Raw genomic sequence first — 24084 nt, 5'->3', positions numbered from 1 at the left:
AGCTATACACAGCTATCTGAGGGATGGCAGGACGCAGTTTTCACTTGCTTAACAGGGTTTCCAACATCTGTTGGAAGAAACATAGCTTCAGGTGGGTGCCTTCAAAAAAAAAAAGGAAACTACAAGTCAAAGTTTTGTATTTAATTAAAAAAAAAAGACTCTCCCACTCCTAAAGTGTATGCTTTCTTTTTTGACCTATTTTTCTTTTAAATTGTCTGCAGTTTCCCTATATTTTTCCTAGTGCAGTAAACAATGCAATCAAAGAAACAAAAAACAGACTCCACTCTTGCCCCCGACACTGAAGATGGTCAAAGAGAAGGAATCACAGCATGGAAAATGGGCCCATCTCCAAATATACAAAAACATTAAAAAAAAAAAAAAAGAAGAAAACAAAATAACGCCCCCAAAGATATTATTATTACATTCCTGGTACATTTCCTATAATATAATGTTGCGGACAATGCTTCTTTCCCAGGGAGTCCAGCTCGCTCAGGAGGAGACATCTACTCGGTGCCTCAGGATAGGGTGGGGTGTTGAGTCTTCCCTGCCAAACCTAAGTTCTTTTTATGAGCTCAATATCTCACAGAAACATCTGTGGTATAAATGGTATATATGAATCTAAAAGGGGATGAAGGCAGGCAGGCACCTGTCACTGTTCTCTGAATCAGCCAAAAATCTGAAGAGCGTGGGATCCAGGAGACAGATGCCATTAACCACTGAGGAACGGAGGGTAGAACAGAGGAAGCACCAAATGAGTGGCTGCTTTTGGTTCCAAAGCCAAAAAAGGGCCCCACAAAAAAGGGCAGCTGGTCTGGATGAGGAACTCTCCTGCTCCTGGAGTCATGCAATGAAAATGATGGCCTTGGAGCCCCACCCCGAGAACAGCCACAGTCCAAGAACCAGAGCAATTTACACCACATCACACAGTTTGCAAATGAATGGACTAGGAGGGTAAGTGTTTTGACAAAGTGTGGGGCAAGGTGAACCTGAACCCCAAAGCACAGCTGTGACGTCTCTGGATTTCTATTTCTGCCAAGCCACAGGCCTCTGACGCCACTTGCTCAGTGGAAATGTACCCTTCTTCCTAACACTGGCCTTGCCTCAAAATGGCAGCCATGGTAGTAACCCTCAGAGATATTAAGAGGCATCAGTTGCTCTTCTGGAAGTAAGATAATTTCCTTGCCCCATCCCGGCCAAAGCACTTCCCTTTTTAAGCCGCTGCTGGTATGCTCCCCTCCCCTCCAAGCAGAGTGCAACTTACTTTTGTTTCAGACTTTTGCATTGGCCTCTGAGGGCCCCTTCCAGGATACAAAGTAAAGTATCCTTCTGCATCCACGTGTGAGTGGGTTGCCTTCCAGGGTCAGATTTGTGTTCCCTGGTTTGGTCAATGCACCTTTATGAGAATAAAACCACATGCGTACACAGACAGACTAGCCTGGAAAGGGCTTTCTGGATAGGGTTTCCGGTTATCTTGATGCCTCCCCTAAAAGAAATAACTTTCTTGGTGTAAAAGGATTAGGACATTGAGTGACCTACTCTCAACTTCCGGAAGGGTAGCTTGTTTTGTCCATTTTTCAATGAGGGGGTGGAAGGGACCCAACCTGTTCAGTTACAACAACAAGATTTTGTTTTTAAAAAAAAGGATCCTATGTGGAAATGAGTGGGACAATGATAAAAATAAACAAATAATTAAAATTCCAAACCAAAACATATCTCCTGGCCCCAAGACCCCCAGTTAATCCTCTAAGACCACAATCTCCACATTGTGGACTTGATGCTGGTGTTCTTCCATCTCAGCCACGACTTTCTCCTCAGTCCTCAGTTCTGTCTCCAAAATGACTGCTTTGCCCTCAGTATCCTCAGCCTCTGGGTCTGGGGCTGGGTCAATCTCAATGATGGTCTGCCCATCCTCTGAGGTGCTTTCAACAGCCTGGATGGCTGAGGTCAGGCCAGACTCCATGGCCACCAACTCCACAGGGCTCACCATGGTGGTCATGTTGCCCAGGGTACTCCCATCCTGCATGGCGGTGGAGCTTAGCAGCGCCAGGCTAGATGAAGGGTGGATGGTCACTGTGTCTGGTGAGCTGCTCTTGGCAGATGAGACCACTGTGGCATAACGGAAGAGCTGAGGGCCAGAAGGCAGTGTGTGGACAGTCACAGGACTGGAGCCCTGGCTGAGGGTGGCCACTGGAATATTGCCCATGGAAAATGACTGACCCACAGGGGTGATGGTGATGGGTGAGATGACTGTGAACTGAGGCTGCTGGACAGGAGGAGAAGGGCTCAGGACGGTGGTAGAGGCTGGCCGCTGGAGCCGGGGCCTTTTGGGAGGCTTAGGAGTGCTCACAGGCATCAATACCACATTTTGAACCGTCTGGGATTTCAGCCTGTGATCCTGAGCTTGCTTCTTCTGCTCTTCCAACTGGCGTTCCAAGTCTATGGAAAAAAGACAGACTTTGTGTGGAGAGAAGTATAATCTTGGAAACAGTAAACAGGGAGTGAGAAGACCTGGGGTCTTGCCCTGGTTTTGCTACTATGTAGCCTCAGGCAAGTCATTTCATTGTTTTCAAGAAGAAACTAGACCGGATGGTCTTTAAAATCCCTCCAGTTACTACATGTCATTGTGTGATTATAGGCAGGTCAGTAATTCAGAATCTTTTCGTGCTGTGACCCTACTATAGCTCAACTCTAGAAGCTCCTGTGGCATTTTGTCACCTGTCACCAAAATGCAAACCAAAGGAGTCTCCAATTGGTCTACCAGCTTATATATGCCCTGCCTGGGTCTACAGATGAAAATAACATCTGCATAATCCCTTTGCAACTGCCATGGACCCACAAAGGAGCTACAATGGCCACTCTGAAAAGCAGTGATTCCCAAACTGTCCTTCAAGGCAGGATCACTTGCTGGTGACCCAGATGGCTTTAGTCTACCATTAGCCCCCAGGGATGTCTACAGAAAGTTATAGAGGAAGTCCCTAAGAATTACAGAACTGAAGGAGGTCTTAAGAGTTCTAACACATTCATTTTGACATAGATCCAGAGAGATAAAGTGACTTCCTTACGGTTACAGAGCATGGGCCAAAACAAAAGGCTTCTGATAGTTAACTTGGTGGCTTTTCCACCCCAATACACCTATCACTATCCCTCTCCCAAGGGTCCAATCCAACCTTGATGACCACTGGTGAGTCTGGTTCTACACCAGAACTTCTCTATTGCTTAGCACATGATAAGCATCCAATAAATAACCAGTCACACCTGTAGAGCACCTTGCTCACTGTGGAACACCCAGAGCAAGTCAACTCCTTGTTTGGAATAAAAGGAGTAGGGAGTGATAAAGAACACATTCAAAAATTTTAAAACATTGCCTTTTACGGTTGTAAGATAATGTATTTTTTCCAACTTTAGTAGTAATCAAAGAAATGTGAACCTAAACAAGATACCAAATCTATAATTCTTAAAAAGTTAAATCAGGGTGTATTATAAAAAACAACGCCCATTGTTGGTGAGCTCAAACTTGTGATGTAAATTGGTATAATCTTCTTGGAAATTTGACAATAGGTCACAAGACTCCATAAACAAATTATCAATACCATTTAACCTCAAGCTTAAATGGTATTGATATTGTGAAGTAGCTTAAAAGAACATAAGAAGAAAAGTTATATTCATACAAGTTCACTGCAACAAAATAAGCTACTGAAGAAAATTTTGAAAATTTAAATTCATCCCTAGAAGAATGTCTAGGTAAAATACTGTGTAGCAACTTGGAAAAATGTTAGTACATCACAGTGAAAAAAGCAGGAAACACAACTTTATGTATACTGTGGTTATAACTAAAATGATATGGACAAGGGACCAGAAGCCTATATTTCTAACAAAAACCATTTTTCAGATGGTGTAAAGTTTCAAGGTGGAAGACAGCATTGGACTATGAATAAGAAGACAGAGTTCTACTCTGGGCTTCACTGTCAAGAAGTGATGTGGTCCCAGGCAAATCATTTATCCTCTCTGTGCCTCTACTGGGTTATCTGTAAAATAAGGAAACAGCCTATAATATTCCTAGAAAGATCAAATGAAAAAGGGCATCTCTGAGAATACCTGGTTAACCGAATTTAAAATATAAACTGGGCATAAAAATAAGTTTAAAACAACCTAAATTGTTCTTCTATTACCAAATGAACTTTCTTGCCTCTTGTCTTCATGACCGACTATTATAATATATTTTACGTCATTTAAGACTGATAATCCATACCTCCAACTTGTTTTGCATCTTTCTTTTTTTTTTCTATAAAAGGAAGTAAACAAAACCAAAAAAAGTTTTTTCTGAGGGCCTGTTAGGCAGTTCTACATTTCCCCAACACCTCCAAGGCCTCCCCCTCCACACACACTCCCAAGCAGTTAGTCCTCCCCCACGTGGAACACCTTGTCACACCACCGATTGAAGCAAAACAACACAACATGCTGCCGCTTCACCCAAAAGCGGTGTTTTCACTCTGCCCTTTCTTGATGGCTCAGTGGGTCATTAGCAAAAGGCCCACTGAGTGCTTTTAAAAGGGGCTGTTTTGCATCTTTCACTGCCTTACCTCCTCCAAAAGCTTCTCTTGATTCTTTTCTGGGTATAAATGATAACTCCCTTTATTCCACCACTATACCTGCCATATGCCTCTGTTACAAAACTGACTACTTTTTGCACTTACTTCTAAGTCTGCTTTCCCTTGAGTTCCTTGAAAGCCCTCAAGAGACTGAGGCTACCTTATTCAACATTTTATTTCTAAAACCTAGCTTGGAGACCAGCACAAAGTACTTATTAAAAAGAGTTAAATTATCCATGTGCTCGTAATTTCTGATTACCAGAAATAATGAAAGCGCTAAATGTATATCAAAAGACTCAGTATTAATAATGTAAAAAAGACAAAGGCCAATTTTTTTCTTCTGCTATATTACTGGACTAATGGAGCGATCTACCAGACATCTTAATCCTCCAAAGATATAGAAGGAGGATCATGTTGCTGGCTTTCTTTTCTTTTCCTTTGTGCTTCCTCCGCTTCCCACCACTCCACCTCACCTAGGACTATGTACAAAGAAAAAGCCAAATCTGATACTATGTGAGTTGAAAGAAAGAAAGAGAGAGACAGAAAGAGACAGAGAGACAGAAAGAGAGACAGAGAGAGAAGGAAGAAAGGACAGAGGGAAGGAGGGAGGGAGGGAAGGGACGGAAGGAGGGAGGAAGGGAGGAAGGAAGGAAGGAAAGAAGAAGCAAGCCAATCCAGTCCCAACAGAAGTCAACAAAGAAATGGCAAGACTCAAGGATATTAGTATAGTATCACCTAAGAAAAGAGAGAAGTTATACATACCTGTCAGAGTATAGAGAAACTGCTCTTCTCCCTGCTCTATTTGGTTCCTTCTGTTGTCCAAAACCTTCTTGACTGTGTCCATTAGGCCAAATGTATGTGCTACATTGTTGAGAACAGCAGCATCTATTTAAAACAAAAGATATGTCTGTCCAGTTAAAACAGAAATGTTCCACCAACTCCCTATTATGCTGCTTATAAATATAAAACAATCCAGAAATTAGAATACTAATAGCATTTTCAAAATATTTTAACAAAGATTTATCACATGTGTAACTAATTATTATTTAATTGTTATATCTTTATACATGTTTCCATATAAATAAATACAAAAATAAGGAAAAAAATCTTGCATCTGGTTATAGGTTCTGACTTGGTTTAGAAAATATGGTCATTCTACTAGACAGAGCTAAGTTTGAACCTTGGTTTTGATGTTGCCTATCTGTGTGACCTTGGGTAAGTCATTTCCGTCCTCGGTTTTCTCATCTGAAACAAATGCGACTAATAATACTTACTCTGCAAGATAGATATGAATATTAGAAACATCATATTTTAAGTGCCAAACGTGGGAAATGACATGCAATATTATTAATAGTATTATCTCTGTTCCCCTTTATTATTATTATTTTTTTTTTTTTGGCCGTGCCGTGCGGCATGTAGGATCTTATTTCTCTGACCAGGGATTGAACCCGTGTGCCCTGCAGTGGAAGCACAGAGCCCTAACCCTTGGACCTCCAGGGGAAGTCCCTCTGTTCCCCTTTAAACAAAACTTCTTGAAAGAGCTGTCAGTAACTGGTCATTACTTCCTTAACTCAGACCACTTTTCCACCTACAACTCTCTTCCACAGTTGTCTCATCCAGTTCCATGGTTTTGAATATCATGGACATGCTAAGAATTTCCACATGTAGATCTCCAGCCCAGACCTCTTTCCTGCATTACAGATTAATACTTCTGTTGAGCCAAATGACTTCTCCATTTGAAGCCCTCATAAGCATCTCAATTAAACAAGTCAAAAACCAATTCTGATTTCTTCTTCCAGTGGTCTTCATCTCAGGAAATTTTACCACCGCTCACAGCTCAGACCACAAATATATGAGTCATCCTGGATTTCTTTCTTTTTCACCCTACATCCAATCCATCAGCAAGACTTGTCAGTTCCACATTCAAAATACAAGCCCAATATGATCCCTTCTTCCCAGGTAGGTCTACCACTACCCACTCTAATCCATGCTACCATCATCTCTTGCCTGGACTAATTCCTTCAAGAGTTTCCCAACTGGTCTTCTTGTTTCTACTCTTGCCCCATATAGTCTATTCTCCCCACAGCAACCACAGTGATCTTTTAAAAATATAAATAAATCTGAGGGACTTCCCTGGTGGTGCAGTGGGTTAAGAATCCGCCTGCCAATGCAGGGGACACAGGTTCGATTCCTGGTCTGGGAAGATCCCACACGCTGTGGAGCAACTAAGCCCGTGCACCTAGAGCCTGTGCTCCGCAACGAGAAGCCACCACAATGAGAAGCCGACACACTGCAACGAAGAGTAGCCCCTGCTCACCGCAACTAGAGAAACCCCGCGCGCAGCAATGAAGACCCAATGCAGCCAAAAATAAATAAATAAATAAAATGAAAATTTTAAAAATTAGTTAAGACTGTCATGGGGTCATTAGAAATTGTCAAACGTGATAATTCCCTCAATTACAAACAAGTGAAGAAATAATCTTGAAAATATTAATGAGTTTGCTTCCATTAAAGATATAAAAATTTTTAAACTATGTTAAAAAAATATAAATATATCTGATCACTTCACTCCCCTGCTCAAAATCACTATGATGGCTTACCATCACCTTAAAATAAAACCCAAAGCTCTGACCAAAGCTTATCTAAACTGTCCCCTCTGCTCCTGTCCAACCACATCACCTACCACTCTCTCCATTAATTAGTCCACTGGAGCCACGTCAGTGCTTCTCTAATTCTTTGAACCCACCAGGTTCATTGTAACTTCAAGATCTTTGTTCCCTCTGCCTGGAATGCAGACAATCGTTCTGGAGGCCTTAAACTAACAGAATATGAGAACTGTCTAAAACCAGGTGGATTTCTCCAATTTTCAGACTCTATATATCTACTTTGTATCTATATCAAGAGAGAGAGAGCGATTGCTTTCTGGCACCATTTACAAGGCAAAAATTACCTGTGGAAAAAGCAATGCCAGACCTGAGTTCAAAACCTAGTTATGCTAAAAATAGAGCTACCATATATGATCCAGTAATCCCACTCCTGGGCATATATCCAGAAAAGATGAAAACTCTAATTTGAAAAGATACACACACTCCAGTGTTCATAGCAGCAATTTACAATTTACAGTAACCAAGACATGGAAGCAACCTAAGTGTCCATCAACAGATGAATGCACAGAGAAGATGTGGTATACATATCCAAAGGAATATTACTTAGCTATAAAAACAGAATGAAATATTGCCATTTGCAGCAAGGTGGATGGACCTAGAGAATAACATACTAAGTAAGAGAAAGACAAATTACACTTACATGTGGAAGCAAAAAATAATACAAATGAATTTATTTACAAAACAGAAACAGACTCACAGACATAGAAAAAAAACTTATGGTTACCAAAGGGGAAGTGAGGAAGGGATAAATTAGGAGTATGGGATTAACAGAGACACACTACTATGTATAAAATACATAAGCGACAAGGATCTACTATATAGCACAGGGCACCATATTCAATATCTTCTAATAACCTATAATGGAAAATAATTTGAAAAAATACACATAGGGGCTTCCCTCGTGGCACAGTAGTTAAGAATCCGCCTGTCAATGCAGGCGACACAGGTTCAAGCCCTGGTCCGGGAAGATCCCACATGCTGCGGAGCAACTAAGCCCATGAGCCATGACTACTAAGCCTGCGCTCTAGAGCCCGCAAGCCACAACTACTGAAGCCCACGTGCCACAACTACTGAAGCCCACACGCCTACAGCCCGTGCTCCGCAACAAGAGAAGCCACCACAATGAGAAGCCCGCGCACCGCAACGAAGAGTAGCCCCCACTCGCCACAACTAGAGAACACCCGCGCGCAGCAACGAAGACCCAACACAGCCAAAAATAAAATAAATTAAATAAAAATAAATTTAAACACACACACACACACACATATATATAACTGTATCACTTCACTGTACACCTGAAACACACAATATTGTAAATCAACTATACCTCAATAAAAAAAATTTTTTTTACAATTCAAAAAAAAAAAAAGCCCTAGTTACGAACTTTGGATAGTAACTTTTTATGAGCCTTAGTTTCCTAATCTGTAAAATGAGGATAATAATACCTATACCTCAGTGTTTCATGAGGCTAACATGATCTGCCTACAATGACCGCTATTGTTAGGATTAGTGTGTTTACCTGTGACCTGGAAGGGAGCCTGGATAAGCCGCTGCTGAACTCCCCTGAGTAGCTCCTCTATTTCCTTCTGTATATTGCAGACAACCTCTTCCATCAGTCCTACATCAGCTATTCCTTTCCAGAACATCAAAGTGTCCTCTGGCAAAAGAGGGATAAGACAGAGGGTAAACAAGGGACGCTACATATACTTAGGCATATCTCTACAATGTTAAATTCAAAATTATTTCGATTCAAAGTGATTTTTTTTCCATGCTGTGCAGCTTGTAGGATCTCAGTTCCCTGACCAGAGATTGAAACCGGGCCACAGCAGTGAAAGCCCAGAATCCTAACCACTAGGCCACCAGGGAACCCCCCGCAAAATGATTTCTTATTGGGTTATTTCTGGGAAAAGAAAAGAAGCCTTTGGAACACTAGCTGCCTCCCTGAGTTGGTATCTAATTATTTGAACTCTGCAGCAAAATAGGGACTTGCGATAATTGCCTCAATTTGTCATGCCTCTGGCTACAGGGAACGGGTATCTCCCTCCAATAAAAATATTAAATTAAATATTTAATAAATACTAAAGCATTTATTTAAATAATTTAATTTAAAATTAAATAATACATAATATTTTAAATGTTAAGTAATAAAGAAATTAAATTAAGTTAAAGATACACTCCCTCTAATCCTATACTTAAAAAAAACAAAATAAAGGGACTTCCCTGGTGGTCCAGTGGGTAAGACTCCGTGCTCCCAATGCAGGGGAGCCTGGGTTTAATCCTGGTTGGGGAACTAGATCCCGTATGCATGCCGCAACTAAGAGTTCGCATGCTGCAACTAAGAAGTCCACATGCCGCAACGAAGATCCCACGTGCCGCAATTAAGACCCGGGACAGCCAAAATAAATAAATAAATAAATATTAAAACAAAAAACACAATAAAACAGTTGAATAGGTAGGGTTATAAGCTCCCTGAGGGCAGAAGCTATGTCTTTTCATCTATCTAGATCTAGCAACAGTACCAGCTAAAAACAGTCAGCAATAAATATTTGTTAAATAAATTAATGAATGAAGGATGATGTGAAGTTTCTCCTGTCTCCTCTAAGTGAATCATCATTAATCACCATCCTCTACACCACCTGCTACCTAATTTTTTCTTCTAACATCTTGCAGCTTGGTTTCTCTAACAAATGCGCCAAAGTTGGAGTCAGTGTGACAGGATAAAAAGCATGGACTTCAGAGTTAAACAGATGAATTCAGTTAAACAGCTGAATTACTAGTTGTGTGACTGGTCTTAGGCAGGGTGCTGACCCTTTCTGAGTCTCAATTTCTTCATAAAATCTGACTTTACAGGGCTATTGCTTGGATTAAAATAAGATGTTTGCAGCTGTAATTAGTATTAATATGCATAAGAAAAACCAGCACAAGTAATGAAGAGGCCTTCTGTGTCCATAGTCATAATGGTGATAAGAGTCACAAAACGTTACAAGAAATCTGAGCCCCATAGAAAGTACCTGAAATTTCCTCTGAGTCTTTCTTCACGCCCTCCTCTGTGGCCATGGTGACAGCAGCAGTGAGAGCCGAGTTCCATTCCAGCCCTGCCTCTTCCATGCTCTCTTCTGAGATGGCAATCTGTGTGATGTTACCTAAAAGCAGTCCATTAGAGGGAAGGCCCGTGAATTTTATGAAAAAGTCACAACTATCCTCTATCTCAGACAGCCAAAGAGATCCTGTTATTTAACTTTCTAACCTTTTGGCTGTATGTCCCTATATTAAAAACTAGAATCCTAGGTAATCCAGGATGAATATTGGATTTCCTAAATAAAACCTGCCTTGCAAAAGAAAATGCTTTCTTCTTACTCTGAATAGAAAGTGAAAGATAACTTACAAAATCACAAAAGAGCAATCTGCTTTCTGAGCAGTTATGTTTTCGAAAGAGACAGAGGTGGGCACGATTGCCAGGCTGCAGGCCCCAGACTTGCTGAGGATGAGGAGGACTTGAAATAATTTAAAAGAAAATTATAGTCAAGAGCCCTACTACAAGCATGTTTGATACTAACCATATAGAATACATGAAGTTGCTGTAACTTATTTATCAGGCTATGTAAGAGAAAGCAAGAGAAATGAGACCAAAATAAATCAGATAAGAGATCCATGAATAGCAGATTCACAGAGGAAAAAACTACTGCTATCAATTTTATATTAAGGTTTTAAACAAAGAGAATTGAGAAAAATCAAACTGATCCAGACAGAAATATAGACAAGTGTGGACTCTCCACACTGGAGGATATCGATAGTCAAGCAAACAAGTAATATAAATATGGATGATCAAGTAAAGAAGTTTCGGCAAAATGAAAAGGAAGTAGATAATTTCACAGCATTTTTCACTTTTCAAGTTTAAGTGTCACACCACCAAATATTTAAACTGCTAGATATTTTACACTTTCCTGAAAGGAACTTAGGTTCCAAGAAATTTGGCTTCTACTCACCCAGTGGTTACTCACAGAACATGACTGACCAAAAGAAACCCTGAGAAGTCATTTTTAAAGCACAATACTTCCCTTACATCCTTTAGCATTCTTGTGTCTCTGTCAGGCATATTTATAAGTCTCCTGGAAGTAGTTTAGACATATTCTATCTAAGAATTTTAGCTGTGCTAAGTCTCCAGCTGAACTAAATCCTTAATAATAACCTCATATGGCTATATCTTTCCTAGAGAGCCCTTGTCCCAAGCTCAACAATACTGAAGTTAAGTGTGTGCCCATCCTATCTCATTTGTGAAGAAGCCTCAGCTTGCTTATCTGAATTCCTTACAGACAGAGCTCTTTGATCCGTACAGCAGTCTCCAGAGTCCAGCCCAGCCAATGACACACTGTCTTTGATACATCTCAGTTCAACAGCTGAAAACCGTTCTCCGTTCTAATCCACCCGCCTGCCTTGCCACTAGAAGAGCAAAGGATTTTTAAAACAATCTGATTTCAAAGATATGTCAAGTGGCACCAAAGTGAGGCTGTTAAATAAGCATTATATGCATCACCTTTCTAACGTTTACCATGCACTGTAATAAAGAAACAAGGAAGGAGGTCTGGCCAATAGGAATCATTTGGGAGAAAACAAAGAGAGTTCTTTCTAAAGTATGGACTCCCACCCAAGATTACCATACCTTACATTAACGCTCTTGAGAATTGAAAAAAGAAACACAAAGAAGAAATGAGGGGAAAAGTGCTACTGAAAAACACAGTGGGTTTTCAGGTGGTTTCCTACCCCCTACCATCAGCCGAAGTGGGTGTCTGCACCACATTTGTCTGCTGTCCTGGCACTGGAGCTCTTGCACTGCTGATCAGAAGATCAAATTTGGTGCTTCTGCAGGTATTGGAGCAAACCTTGTCATGTTGGTAAAAATCAATCTGTCCGGAGTCCATCATTTTCCTGTGCAAAGAGAAACAAGAAGTACCAATTCAGCCTGCACTTCATCTTGAAGGGACAAATAGAGACAAAGTTGCTGAGTCCCTTCTATATGTTAATGAAACCTAATAGTATTAAAAGTCATTAGGTTGCAGAAATTCTAATTGGGGCTATAAAATGTTCATTGGTCCTGCCCACATTTACAAGTACTCCTCTTCCCTCCTTAGTCTACTCATTATGAGTACTCTCTTGTATTTCCCGTTATCACTAAGTTTTAGACATATACTCCTGACAGTAGCTAAATGTCCCCATAGAATCTCATTGAAACAAAGCCCAAAAGGGGAAAAGACTAACTCATATCCCAGCACAAATGAGAAATGCCACAGGGGGATTAGAATTTTGTGATTAGATTCTGATGTATTAGTACTTGTAGACCAGCAAGATCTGTTGCCACTTCTGGAGACATAAAACTTCAGCACATTTCTTTCCTTTAAAAAAAAAAAAAGAGATAACTCTCCTATAAATACAGAGCAAAGTTGATTATACTAAACCCCCACTATAAAATGTCCTTATAACTAGATTCACAAGACGTTATTATAGGCCATGAGCAAAGCCATGAGGTATTTTAATTACAGTAAACTCTATGTTATAATGTTACTTGGCTTTCACTAAAGATTTTTTAGACACTCTGAGTCTTTTACATTTGGGGAAAGTTGGCATACACTGTTTTTCTGGGCAAATAAAACAAGCCAAGGACAAAAAAAAAATAAAGAAAGTTAAAGGTATTCACCCCCAATTTCATTCAACTACTGATTAATGCACACAAATCATCTGGAATGAATTTTTTTTAATTATGCCTCTGACTATAAAAATCATACATAAAGAAAAAAACATTTTCTGTGGAAAATACAGTAAACTATAAAGAAAACAACTGCTCTTTAAAAAAATATCCAACACAGAGATAATATCAACGTTTCAGCATATTTTCTTCTACAAAATTTACTTACATATGTGTGTTTTTTAAAACAACTAAATTAATTAATATTACATTTTGTTTTCTTCCTTAAATTACATCATAAGCATTTTCCATGTAAAAACTCTTTAGAAATATTTTAATGACCTCATAATACCCCATAGTATAAACTCATATATATTTAGATGAGCCATAATTTACTTTAGATACACCTTGATTGTAATATTAAAGCAGACTGTAATTTTCACCATCATAAATTATGTTGCAATGAACACTTTTATACTTGAATCTCTATAAGCACTATAGATTTCTCTTAAGACAGATTCCTTAAAAAAATTAAAGACAAAAGGTAAGAGGTTTTTAAGGCTCATGATACATGTTCTGTGGGGAACTTTTAATTCTTAACCACATTTTAAAATTTTCTATCAATAGTTGAGTGCTCAAGAAACACCAACTAATGTTAATTTCACCGAGGAGTGGGGTGGATTACAATGATAAACTTGCTGCATAAAGAGATGGGAGTGGGGATACTATACATTCTAAAGTTTGTTTCTGGGACTTCCCTGGTGGTGCAGTGGGTAAGACTCCATGCTGCCAATGCAGGGGGCCCAGGTTCGATCCCTGGTTGGGGAACTAGATCCCATATGCATGCCGCAACTAAGAGTCTGCATGCCGCAACTAAGACCAGGCGCAGCCTAAATAAATAAATAAATATTTTTTTTTTTTTTTTTTTTGTGGTACGCGGGCCTCTCACTGTTGTGGCCTCTCCCGTTGCGGAGCACAGGCTCCGGACGCACAGGCTCAGCAGCCATGGCTCACGGGCCCAGCCGCTCCGCGGCATATGGGATCCTCCCAGACCGGGGCACGAACCCGCATCCCCTGCATCGGCAGGCGGACTCTCAACCACCGCGCCACCAGGGAGGCCCAATAAATATTTTTAAAAAAACAAAGTTTATTTCTATGGTACAATGACGGCAAGGATTGCATTTGCTGTGCATAATTGTTACTTATGAACAGCACCCTTCTACTCTACCAGATTATCCCAGGATTTGTCCATCAGCCCACATCTCTGTTGTTGTCAAGCTTTCGTAGCACCAGGCTTAGCTCTGCCTATGCTGAGTGATCTCAAGCTGGACTGTCATCTACTCCTGAGCTTCTCTGCCCAGAGAAGATCCTGCCCAACATTCTGACATCAGAAGAATTTGTCCTAGATGCTGGGAAGAGTCAATTTAATTCAATTTTTCTTCTCTTACAGGGATTTTAAGAACAAGTTGATGAAGGTCAAATAATACATGGATTGTTTAAGCCAATCCTTCAGACAGAATAAAAATTCAAATTAAGAAGACTGGATTCTCTGGATTCCACCATGATTAAGTGCCCCACAGTCAGTTGAAAGGTGTGAACTTGCTATTAGAGCTCACCTGAGCATGATTCCACCCAGACGAATAGCTCTCTTCCAGTCCTTCAGGGTGGACTTGCCAGCCAGATGAACAAAATGCTTGGGGCTGATCAACTGATCATTAAACTAATGTAAAAAGTAAAGTCCAAAACAATCCAATGTTAATTTAGGCAGGCCAAGAGGGAAAGAAAGACATAACTCACTTGTTATGTACAAAAAGTATCCAAATGACATCTCTAGTCATAGCCTTGTATTCTCCATCCTCCCACCCTATTGTGCTAGAGAAGATGATCCTTCTCTGGACACAGTGCCCTGTCCTGGTACGAAGCTACAGAAGACACGAGGAGGGTCAGAGATTAATATACTGATTAGGATCTAAAATCCATTTATGCCCTGAATCAAGCAGATGGGTCCAATGTTGCAAAGGCTATTTAAACTGAGGTAATCTATCCAGCCCTAATGACAAGATTCAGGATCTGGTAGAAAGAATAAGGATGGTAGAAACCAACAGCACTCGAAGCTGTTGCAACAGCAACAAAGCCTCGAAGCTCTGTAATTCTTAATGATTCTAGGATGATGCCACTGATGGTGACTACTATCTACATAGATCAGCTGTGGCTACCAGTGGAGACAGAATAAGCAATTATTTCCATATTGTGCTCTCATGAAGATTACTTATTTTTATCAGTAATAATTTTTAATAAACTCTACCAAATTACACACCAGTGTAAGGCATTTTACATATATGATCTCACTTCATCTTCTAGCAACCTTACTGTGTGCGTATGTGTGTATAATTATTTGTATTTTAACATAGGAGGCTCTGAAATATTAAATAACTTGATCAAGGTCACCTAGCTAGTCAGTGATAGAGATGGGACTCCATTCATTCAACAAATATTTACTGATAAATATGCCAAGCCCTATTCTAGGTGCTGGGGATACAATGGTGAACAAGATAGACAAATTCTCAGCTCTCAAAGGACTTATATTCTGGTGGGACTTGAATCCAGGTCAATTTCACTCCCAAGTCCCTATTTTTTTTTTTTTTTTTTGTTACTGTGACACAAAGGGACACCACAAAATTAAAAACATTGACATGGTGGAAGAGAGAGGAGAGGCACTAAAACCATACCCTTTGAAAACAAGGAGACCCAAAATAGGCCCCAGCAAGGAGAAAAGACAATTACCTTGACACACTTTACATTTATTCCTGGGCATACAAACTTCTTCCAAAGGAGAATGGCTTTGCTCTCCCCACAAGTTATGGGGTAAGCAATTTCCATATCCTCATTTGCTTCTATAGTGCTTGCATCTTGAAAATGGAAAAAATATCATTTATTTATCAAACACTCTTCCCCAAAGCTTAACTCAGAATCTCTAGTCTCCTGGTTCCTCTGAGGGGCTAACAGTTCACACTGGTTGGTACTGTTTAGGAATCTTCTGGAAGAAGTTTGGCATAACAGCTCTCTTACCAAGCTCCCACTATGTGCCAAACGCTGTGCTGTGTGCTTTTATAGGCTTAATCTTTTTTAGTTCTTAAAACAATCCTGTGAGGCAGTGATTGTTTCCTATGTCCCTGTGTAGGACTCAGAAAGGTGAAGGGACTTTCCCAAGGACACACAGCTAAGAAGTGAGAACGTGGGATTCAAACTCAGGTTTGTCTAATTTCAGACAAACTCAGGTTTGTCTAACTTCAGTTTCTTTCCACTGACTGCCTTCCAATCAACACCTCATCAGCAACTTCCCTAATGACAGAGTTCAACCTTGAGGCTCCAATTTCTTTGAGGGATTTCTATTGATGAAAAATCTTTTCACCAACCCTAGCAAATTCACATTAAACATCAACGGACAGCCCTAGCATCTTAGGCAGCAGTGTCTCTAGATGTGCCATCATCAAATTGATGGCTACAGCACTGGTAGGGCACACTGGGTAGGGAGGAAAAATAAGGCACAAAAGGCAAGAAATCTCAACCAAGGAAGCTAAGGTCAAAAGTACTAGAACAGGGTTTCCCTGGTGGTCCAGTGGTTAAGACTCCCCGCTTCCACTGCAGGGGGCACGGGTTCTGCATACCTTGAGGTACGGCCAAAAAAAAAAAGTACTAGAACAACAAAAAGACTTACCAATCCCTTCTTCAATTTTGTGTATCGTGTGAGTTTCTACTGCCACAACTGCCGTGTTGTTCTCGGATCCGGCTTCATAAATCCTGTTGTAAAAGTGTCCATCGATAAACAAACTACATAAATCATGAAAAAATTAATATTCACAGCATGGGGTTAAGAAATTTGTTTTAATCTATCTCAAAAGGAATAAAATAATATACTTTACAACTCAATGTTAGTGCTTTGACTAGTGCCCCAATGTATTTAAATTCTAAGCTGCCCGGGACTGCTTAGCAGCTACTACCATGGAAATGAATCAACAACTTTCCTCACCCCAAAGGAAAGTTCCTCTTGCTACTGTATTTACACCGCCACTTGCTACTCTTTTACACCAGACTTTTCCTTCCTAACTTTAAAAGCTCATGACATAAAGTGCTGCTTCAAGTATAAGATTAAGTCACATTATAGATTTATCCAAATAAGACTAAAAAAGTAATACTGTTAGTTCAAACCAGGAAGAACCTGCTGACCACAGAAGTTGGTGTCCCTTGTTGGAATCTAGGAACTTTAGTCATTTTTACACTTTAGCATTTTTTTAAGTCACCATAATCAAACTATAGACATGAGCAGAACCTAGTTTAAAAAAAAAAAAGTAAGAGAGCCATTATGCCCAAAGTAACTAGCAGTAACTAGAGGTACCACTTAAGGAAAATCTCTCTCCAAAACGTTTCTACCTCCTAAGAAATGGGCTCAGAATACCTAACATGATACACTGACATCCTTTGTTCAATTTCCATGATAAACCTAACATGTTAATTATTGCACTTGTTACCCTAAAGCACTGCCTGAATAATCTCCTTTGCATCAGTGATTAGCCACCCGCATGGTGACACCTCTAGCACAGACCTCCCTTCTGAATTCCACACCAGGACACAATTAACTGCTAAATAAATAAATACATTTGGATATCCCATAGGACTTTATGGAATTCATTACGTCTAAAATAACCAAGTTTTCTTTCCTCTCCCACCTCCCAAACTACTCTTCTTCCTATATTCCCCATCCTTGTAATGGCACCACCCAGCACACAGTAGCCTAAAACAGAAGCCTGGGAATTACACTGAATTTCTCCCTTTTCCTCCTCCTCAACTCCCACATAGTCACCAAGTCTTGCCAGATGCATCTCCTTAACACCAGCCATCCTCCCTGTCTATTTCCACCACTACCGCCTTAATTCAGGCTGCATCATCTCTAGTCTGAACTGGTCTCCTTGCATCTACCTGATCTTCTATATTCCTTCCAGAGTGATCATGTAACACCCTCCTCAAAACCCTTCAAGAATCCTCTCCTTGCTGCTAAAATAAAGACCCAAATCCTTAATATGATATTTAAGTCCCTCCAAGATCTGGCCCCTGGTTTCATCTCTCACCAAATCCCACCAGACAATCCAAGCCCCAATCATACCAAACTATTTGTAGTTCCCAAAATTGCCATCTTCTTTTACACCGTCTATTTTTGCTCTTCTCCCTCTTCCCAGAACATCCTTCCCCATCTTTTGTTTTTTAATGAGTAGCCTGTATGATGCTTTTCCTTCCATCTCAATCCTCCAGTACAATCACCCACTTCCTCCTTTGTGATGCAACTGTACTTTAGGCTTTTGTCACAACAACTATAACACTTCATACTATATACTTGTTTACCTGTCTCTCTCTCTCCTTGGGCATAGTCTAAAAGGTCCCTGAGAGGGAGTTCCCTGGTGGCCTAGTGGTTAGGATTCCAGGCTTTCACTACCATGGCCCGGGTTCAATCCCTGGTCAGGGAGCTGAGATCCCGCAAGCCACGTGCAAAAAAAAAAAAAAAAAAAAAAAAAAAAAAAGTCCCTGAGAGCAGAGATTACATTTTATTCATTTTGTATACCTGGCATGTCGTGTGCTAACTGGAACATGGCACAGCACACAATAAATGACCGGTAAATGAATGAGGAATGTGATACACATGAGAAACTGCTGCTTCTGGAATTCCGTGGTAGTCCAGTGGTTAGGACACGGCACTCTCACTGCCAGGGGCCCAGGTTCGATCCCTGGTCAGGGAACTAAGATCTGGCAAGCTGCAGCGTGGCCAAAAAAAAAAAAAAAAAAAAACCACTGCTTCAAGTAAATTTGATAAGCTCATTCTAACTTGACCAGTATGTGCAGAATTCTTTAAAAGAATAAATTCTTGTCTATACACAATTTCAACAACCGGAAAATTGCACTTGGGGTGGGAAGTCAGGGAATAGTCTATATTTTTATGAGCAAACAAGATTTTATCAGGGAAAATCTTTCTAAAGCAACTCAGGATAGTGATGGATTCAGCCTAATTCTCTATACCTACCACGATTATGGTAAAAAATCATAAAATATGTTTAAAATGTTAAGGCATTATGAGATACCGACATGCCTTATGAATCATTGAAGTGAGGTAAAATTATGTTTACTAGAGTTTTAAAGTTAAGTCTACATCACTGTATTCTAATTCACTGAAAACTGAAAATCCACAGAGTTAAGTTCCTTTTATCTTGAATGATAAGGAAAGATATTCTGATTAATTGAATGTGGGATTGTTACATAAACTAAGGGGTACCCTACTGATCTGAAAGAGTTTATACACCTTCCTAAGGCCTTAAACTTACTACTAGGGAGGGATATGAGCATGATAAGGAAAGTAAGGTCACTACTCCTCAAATTGAACTATTCCACTCAGCACACTGAGTAAATTTATGTAATACTAAAATCACCAGTCCCTGGTCTCATTGTTAAAAACTCTGTTATGACTCCAAAATGAATTAGAAAGCTAAGAATGGTGATGGAATCTTAGTACCTTCACTCCTCCTGAGGACTTTTTAAGTATGTTTTAAAGGTTTTATTTCAAAAAGTTAATAACCATCTTTTTTTGTTTTTAAAGAGAAAGCATAGGCTGAACAAGCCTTCTTTGTTGAAAAACTCCCAGAATTAAGTCTTCTTAGTATCTTAGTACCTGAGTACCTCAGTATCTATCTTTTTTTAAAAAAAGTTGAATGTGGACATATTTTAAAACCAATCTAGGGACTTCCCTGGTGGCACAGTGGTTAAGAATCCGCCTTCCAATACAGGGGACACGGGTTCGATCCCTGGTCCGGGAAGATCCTACATTCCGCGAAGCAACTAAGCCCGTGCAACTACTGAGCCTACATGCCACAACTACTGAAGCCCATGCGCCTAGAGCCCGTGCTCCACAACAAGAGAAGCCACTGCAATGAGAAGCCCACGTACCAAAACAAAGAGTAGCCCCCGCTCGCCACAACTAGAGAAAGCCCACGCACAGTAATGAAGACCCAACACAGCCAAAAATAAATAAATTTATAAAAAGAAAAAAACAAATCTAGTATTATTATGAAAGTATCATCTTAAACGATGCGTCAGGTTCTATATATTCATATTAAGAGACTGTTACCAGACTCTCTACTTTTGCTTCACAATGTATTCCTGAAAATGTGTATATGATGAATATTTGAGAAAGTATTAAATGTCATATATGTAAAAGCTAAAAAGATGGGCAAGAGGAATTATATATTGAAATCTAAAAATACTTATATAAAATCCCTAATTATTTCTTGCCTTTTAAACATAATCTTTACCAATTTATTCCCAGCAATTCATATATACTCTTTGATTGTTTCTCTCCTTCATACTTGAACTGTAGCCAAGCAGGTTAAGTGTGATGAGGCTGAAGACTGACACCTGATGATTTCCATCTTTGTCTCAAGTGTATTAAAATTATGAGACCAGTATTTCTTATCACTAGAATCACTGCTTTTGTACCCTGCTCATTTTTATAAAATGAGGCTAAAATGCAATAAAATATTCAAATAATAAAATAATACAACTAGAAAAAGCAACCGACAGGCATCTCAAAATGCAATACCTCAAAAAAAAAAGAATGCAATACCTCAAAATGTTTATTCACTAGCTCATGCACTAAAATTCAGTGTAAACAGTGGAGTGGGGAGTCAATATATGTTGTACAAAGATCCTCTACCTAAGCAAGCAATGAGAGGTTTCCAGAAAAGGCAATATCATTTGGAAAATAAAAAAGACAAACAGAAAAATAAGTGGAACCAAATCTTCAAAAGAATTAAGTCTCTAAGTAGCAGAGAAGTTTTTTCTGTCTCTACTGGGGATAGGACAAATGACAACTGGAGTACTTTAGGAAAGACAGAAGAAATGATGACTCCATAAGAAAATAAATTCTAAGAATAAAATAAAATAAAATAAAATAAAGCTGCGGAGAACTAAAGAACCTGCCCTTTAATTCTTCCTGATGTTACCCTACCTCAAAAGGTAACAACTGGGCTTCCCTGGTGGCGCAGTGGTTGAGAGTCCGCCTGCCGATGCAGGGGACGCGGGTTCGTGCCCCGGTCCGGGAGGATCCCACATGCTGCGGAGCGGCTGGGCCCGTGATCCATGGCCGCTGAGCCTGCGCATCCGGAGCCTATGCTCCGCAACGGGAGAGGCCACAACAGTGAGAGGCCCGCGTACCGCAAAAAAAAAAAAAAAAAAGGTAACAACTACAAGTATGTGTATGTGTATCAAACAAAATTTCCAAACAAATGAGTTTGAATAAGCATGCATAATCTGTTGGTGCCAATAAAAATTTAAACCACTCTGTAGGCTATATGTTAGGCATTATTTATATCAACTTTCCCTTATAGACCTTAGAATATTTCCTTTATGCTCAACAATATTCAGAAATGTCAGCAAACTATGTTTATATTTTAAAAACTAAAAAGAAAAAGTCCTTATCTTTTACAGATACATACTAATGTCTGGGATTTGCTTCAAAAAAATTCAGGAGTGGGTGGGTATAGAGATGAAATAAGACTGGCCATGTGAAAAAAAGAAAAAAATAAAGGACTGGCCATGTGTTGATAACTGTTGAAGCTGGGTGATGGATGCTTACATGGGGGTTCATTATATTTTCTTTATTTGGGGGTATATTTGAAATTTCCTATACTAAAAAGCTTTTTAAATTACCAAGATAGGTTAACTGTTTTTCTCCAGAAATTTTTAAGGCAAGGTACATTACTTAGTAGACTGGAATTGGATTACAGCCGTCCCTTGGTATAAGTGGGGGATTGCTTCTAGGACACCCCTGCAAATACCAAAATCTACAGATGTTCAAGTCCCTTATAAAATGGCATAGTACTGAATATTTGACTATAACCTACGCACATCCTCCCATATACTTCATTTTATTTTATTAAATTTTTTTTTTTAATTTTTGGCTGTCAGGTCTTCATTGCTGTGCACGGGCTTTCTCTAGTTGTGGTGAGCAGGGGCTACTCTTCATTGAGGTGCACAGGCTTCTCATTGCGGTTGCTTCTCTTGTTGTGAAGCACGGGCTCTAGGCACGTGGGCTTCAGTATTTGCAACACACAGGCTAGGTAGCTGTGGCACGCAGGCCCTAGAGCAAGCGGGCTTCAGTAGTTGTGGCGCATGGGCTCAGTAGTTGTGGCTCGCGAGCTCTATAGCACAGGCTAAATAGTTGCAGCACGTGGGCTCTAGGGCACATGGGCTTCAGTAGTTGTGGCTCACAGCCTCTAGAGTGCAGGCTCAGTAGTTGTGGCGTATGGGCTTAGTTGCTCCACAGCATGTGGGACTTTCCCAGACCAGGGAGTGAACCTGTGTCCCCTGCATTGGCAGGTAGATTCTTAACCACTGAGCCACCAGGGGAGTCCCTCCCATATACTTTAAATCATCTCTAGATTACTTACAATATCTAATACAATGTAAATGTTATGTAAATAGTTGCTTTCGTGTGGCAAATTCAATTTTGCTTTTTCAAACTTTCTGGATTTTCTTTTTTTAATATTTTTTATCCAAGGTTGGTTGAATCTGTGGATGCGGAACCTACAGATACAAAGGGTCAACTGTATATGTTTGCCCAAGAACACTTCTGATCCATGAAGAATCTTTTATACATTCCCCAAAATAAAATAACTACCCCCCTGGGACTTCCCTGGCAGTCCAGTGGTTAAGACTCCATGCTTCTAATGCAGGGGGCACGGGTTCCACCTCTAGTCAGGGAACTAAGATCCCACGAGCCACGCAGCAAAGCCAAAAAACCCCAAAAAACAAAAAAAACTATATTTGACAAAACGAAAAAAAAAACTTTAAAAATAAAAAAAAAATTATTTTAAATAACTACCCCCGGCTTCTCTCTGCAGATCTAGTTCCCATTTAACTTTCAAGACCACTGAAAAATCTTATATCTTCTTTCAAATTCATAGTGATCCTCTGAATTCAAAAGCACATCCTAACCATGCCACTCTGCACTTCTTAGGTTTTGCCATGTAAGTGATCTCTTTATTTACAAAACATGTATTTTTGCCTTGCACAACTAGACTACAAGCTCCATTATGGTAGGAACCATGTGCTATATTTCTTTCAACACCTTTGAAATACGTTGTGTAATGGTAGGTGGTTGATAAATATTTTTTTGATAGATTAAGCTTAGTAATTTGCCCATCCACAAGGGTCCAGAGAACTTCTGGTAGGAATACTTTTACAGTTGCCTATTCTCTTCTGACTCTAACTACTCTGTCTTTTGGTAAACATGTACCAAGGCCTTGTGCTAAACAGTGTGGATAAGTAAGATGATGGAACCATGTAACTTACCCCCAAGGAACTCACAGTAGAGAAGACGGAGAGAGACAAGGAAACAGCAAACTGTTGTAATAAGTACTGAATGACAAATATAGCACACAATACATTATAGAGATGAAAACTTAGCTCTGAGAGTTTGATGTTGAATGTTCCATTGTGCTAAATCACCTTAAAGTTATAATTTCCTCACTCTTTGAACCTCCCAAATTTTTCAAAATATTCAAATCTCTAGTCACTTACCCTTGTTGCACAGGCTGTAACTGCAAGATCACTTGGGTTTTGGTATCTTCAGCGTTCTCCCCTTCATTTCCTTCAGTGGGTACCACAACCACATCCCCCACTGGGACACTCACTTCTGCATTAGCCATCTTTCACATGAAGTCAGATAGCTGGAGCTGCTGTCAGAAACAAGAAGCACCAGTAACTTTGTCTGGTTTGAAAAGATGGCAACCGTAGGAAAGGAACACCAAGATAATAACTATTAATTCCCAGGGCACCCTGCAGATCATGGTCCTCTGAAAAAGATGGGAACTGTGAGAAGGGGCTGACATAGGCTCTGATCTTTCCAGAAATGCCTTAGTACTCACTTGTTATTGTAGGTTTTCTTAGTATGTGTGATTCACCCCGTGGTGTGCTGGAGCCAGCTCTACCAGCTCCTGAGAACCAACTGTGCACATCTCTTCCCAACTCCAAGTTTAGTGACATCAAGTTGGTAGCTTGAAATCAGTTGCTGGGAGAATATACACCACAGAAATTGACAAACATTACA

General features: G+C 40.0%; 1 protein-coding gene across 2 annotated transcripts; it reads right to left on the bottom strand.

Moving 5' to 3' along the window:
* Nucleotides 1-1666: 1666 nt before the first annotated feature.
* Nucleotides 1667-23683, bottom strand: GMEB1 (glucocorticoid modulatory element binding protein 1; the record flags this gene model as incomplete). 2 transcript variants are annotated; one of them, XM_079727792.1, is made up of 9 exons in its annotated part: nucleotides 1667-2436; nucleotides 5352-5474; nucleotides 8775-8912; nucleotides 10267-10398; nucleotides 12024-12181; nucleotides 14552-14655; nucleotides 15720-15844; nucleotides 16654-16766; nucleotides 23556-23683. In XM_079727792.1, the coding sequence occupies 9 exons, from the start codon at nucleotides 23681-23683 to the stop codon at nucleotides 1736-1738; spliced, it is 1722 nt and encodes a 573-aa protein (XP_079583918.1). In that variant the 3' UTR covers nucleotides 1667-1735. The 2 variants fall into 2 exon arrangements, with proteins under 2 accessions (XP_079583918.1, XP_079583919.1); XM_079727793.1 differs by having other exon boundaries at nucleotides 16654-16736.
* Between the last annotated feature and the right edge of the window lie 401 nt (nucleotides 23684-24084).

The sequence above is a fragment of the Hyperoodon ampullatus genome, assembly GCF_949752795.1.
Source record: "Hyperoodon ampullatus genome assembly, chromosome: 2".
Lineage (NCBI taxonomy): Eukaryota > Metazoa > Chordata > Mammalia > Artiodactyla > Ziphiidae > Hyperoodon > Hyperoodon ampullatus.
This window is presented reverse-complemented; position numbering and strand designations above follow the sequence as displayed.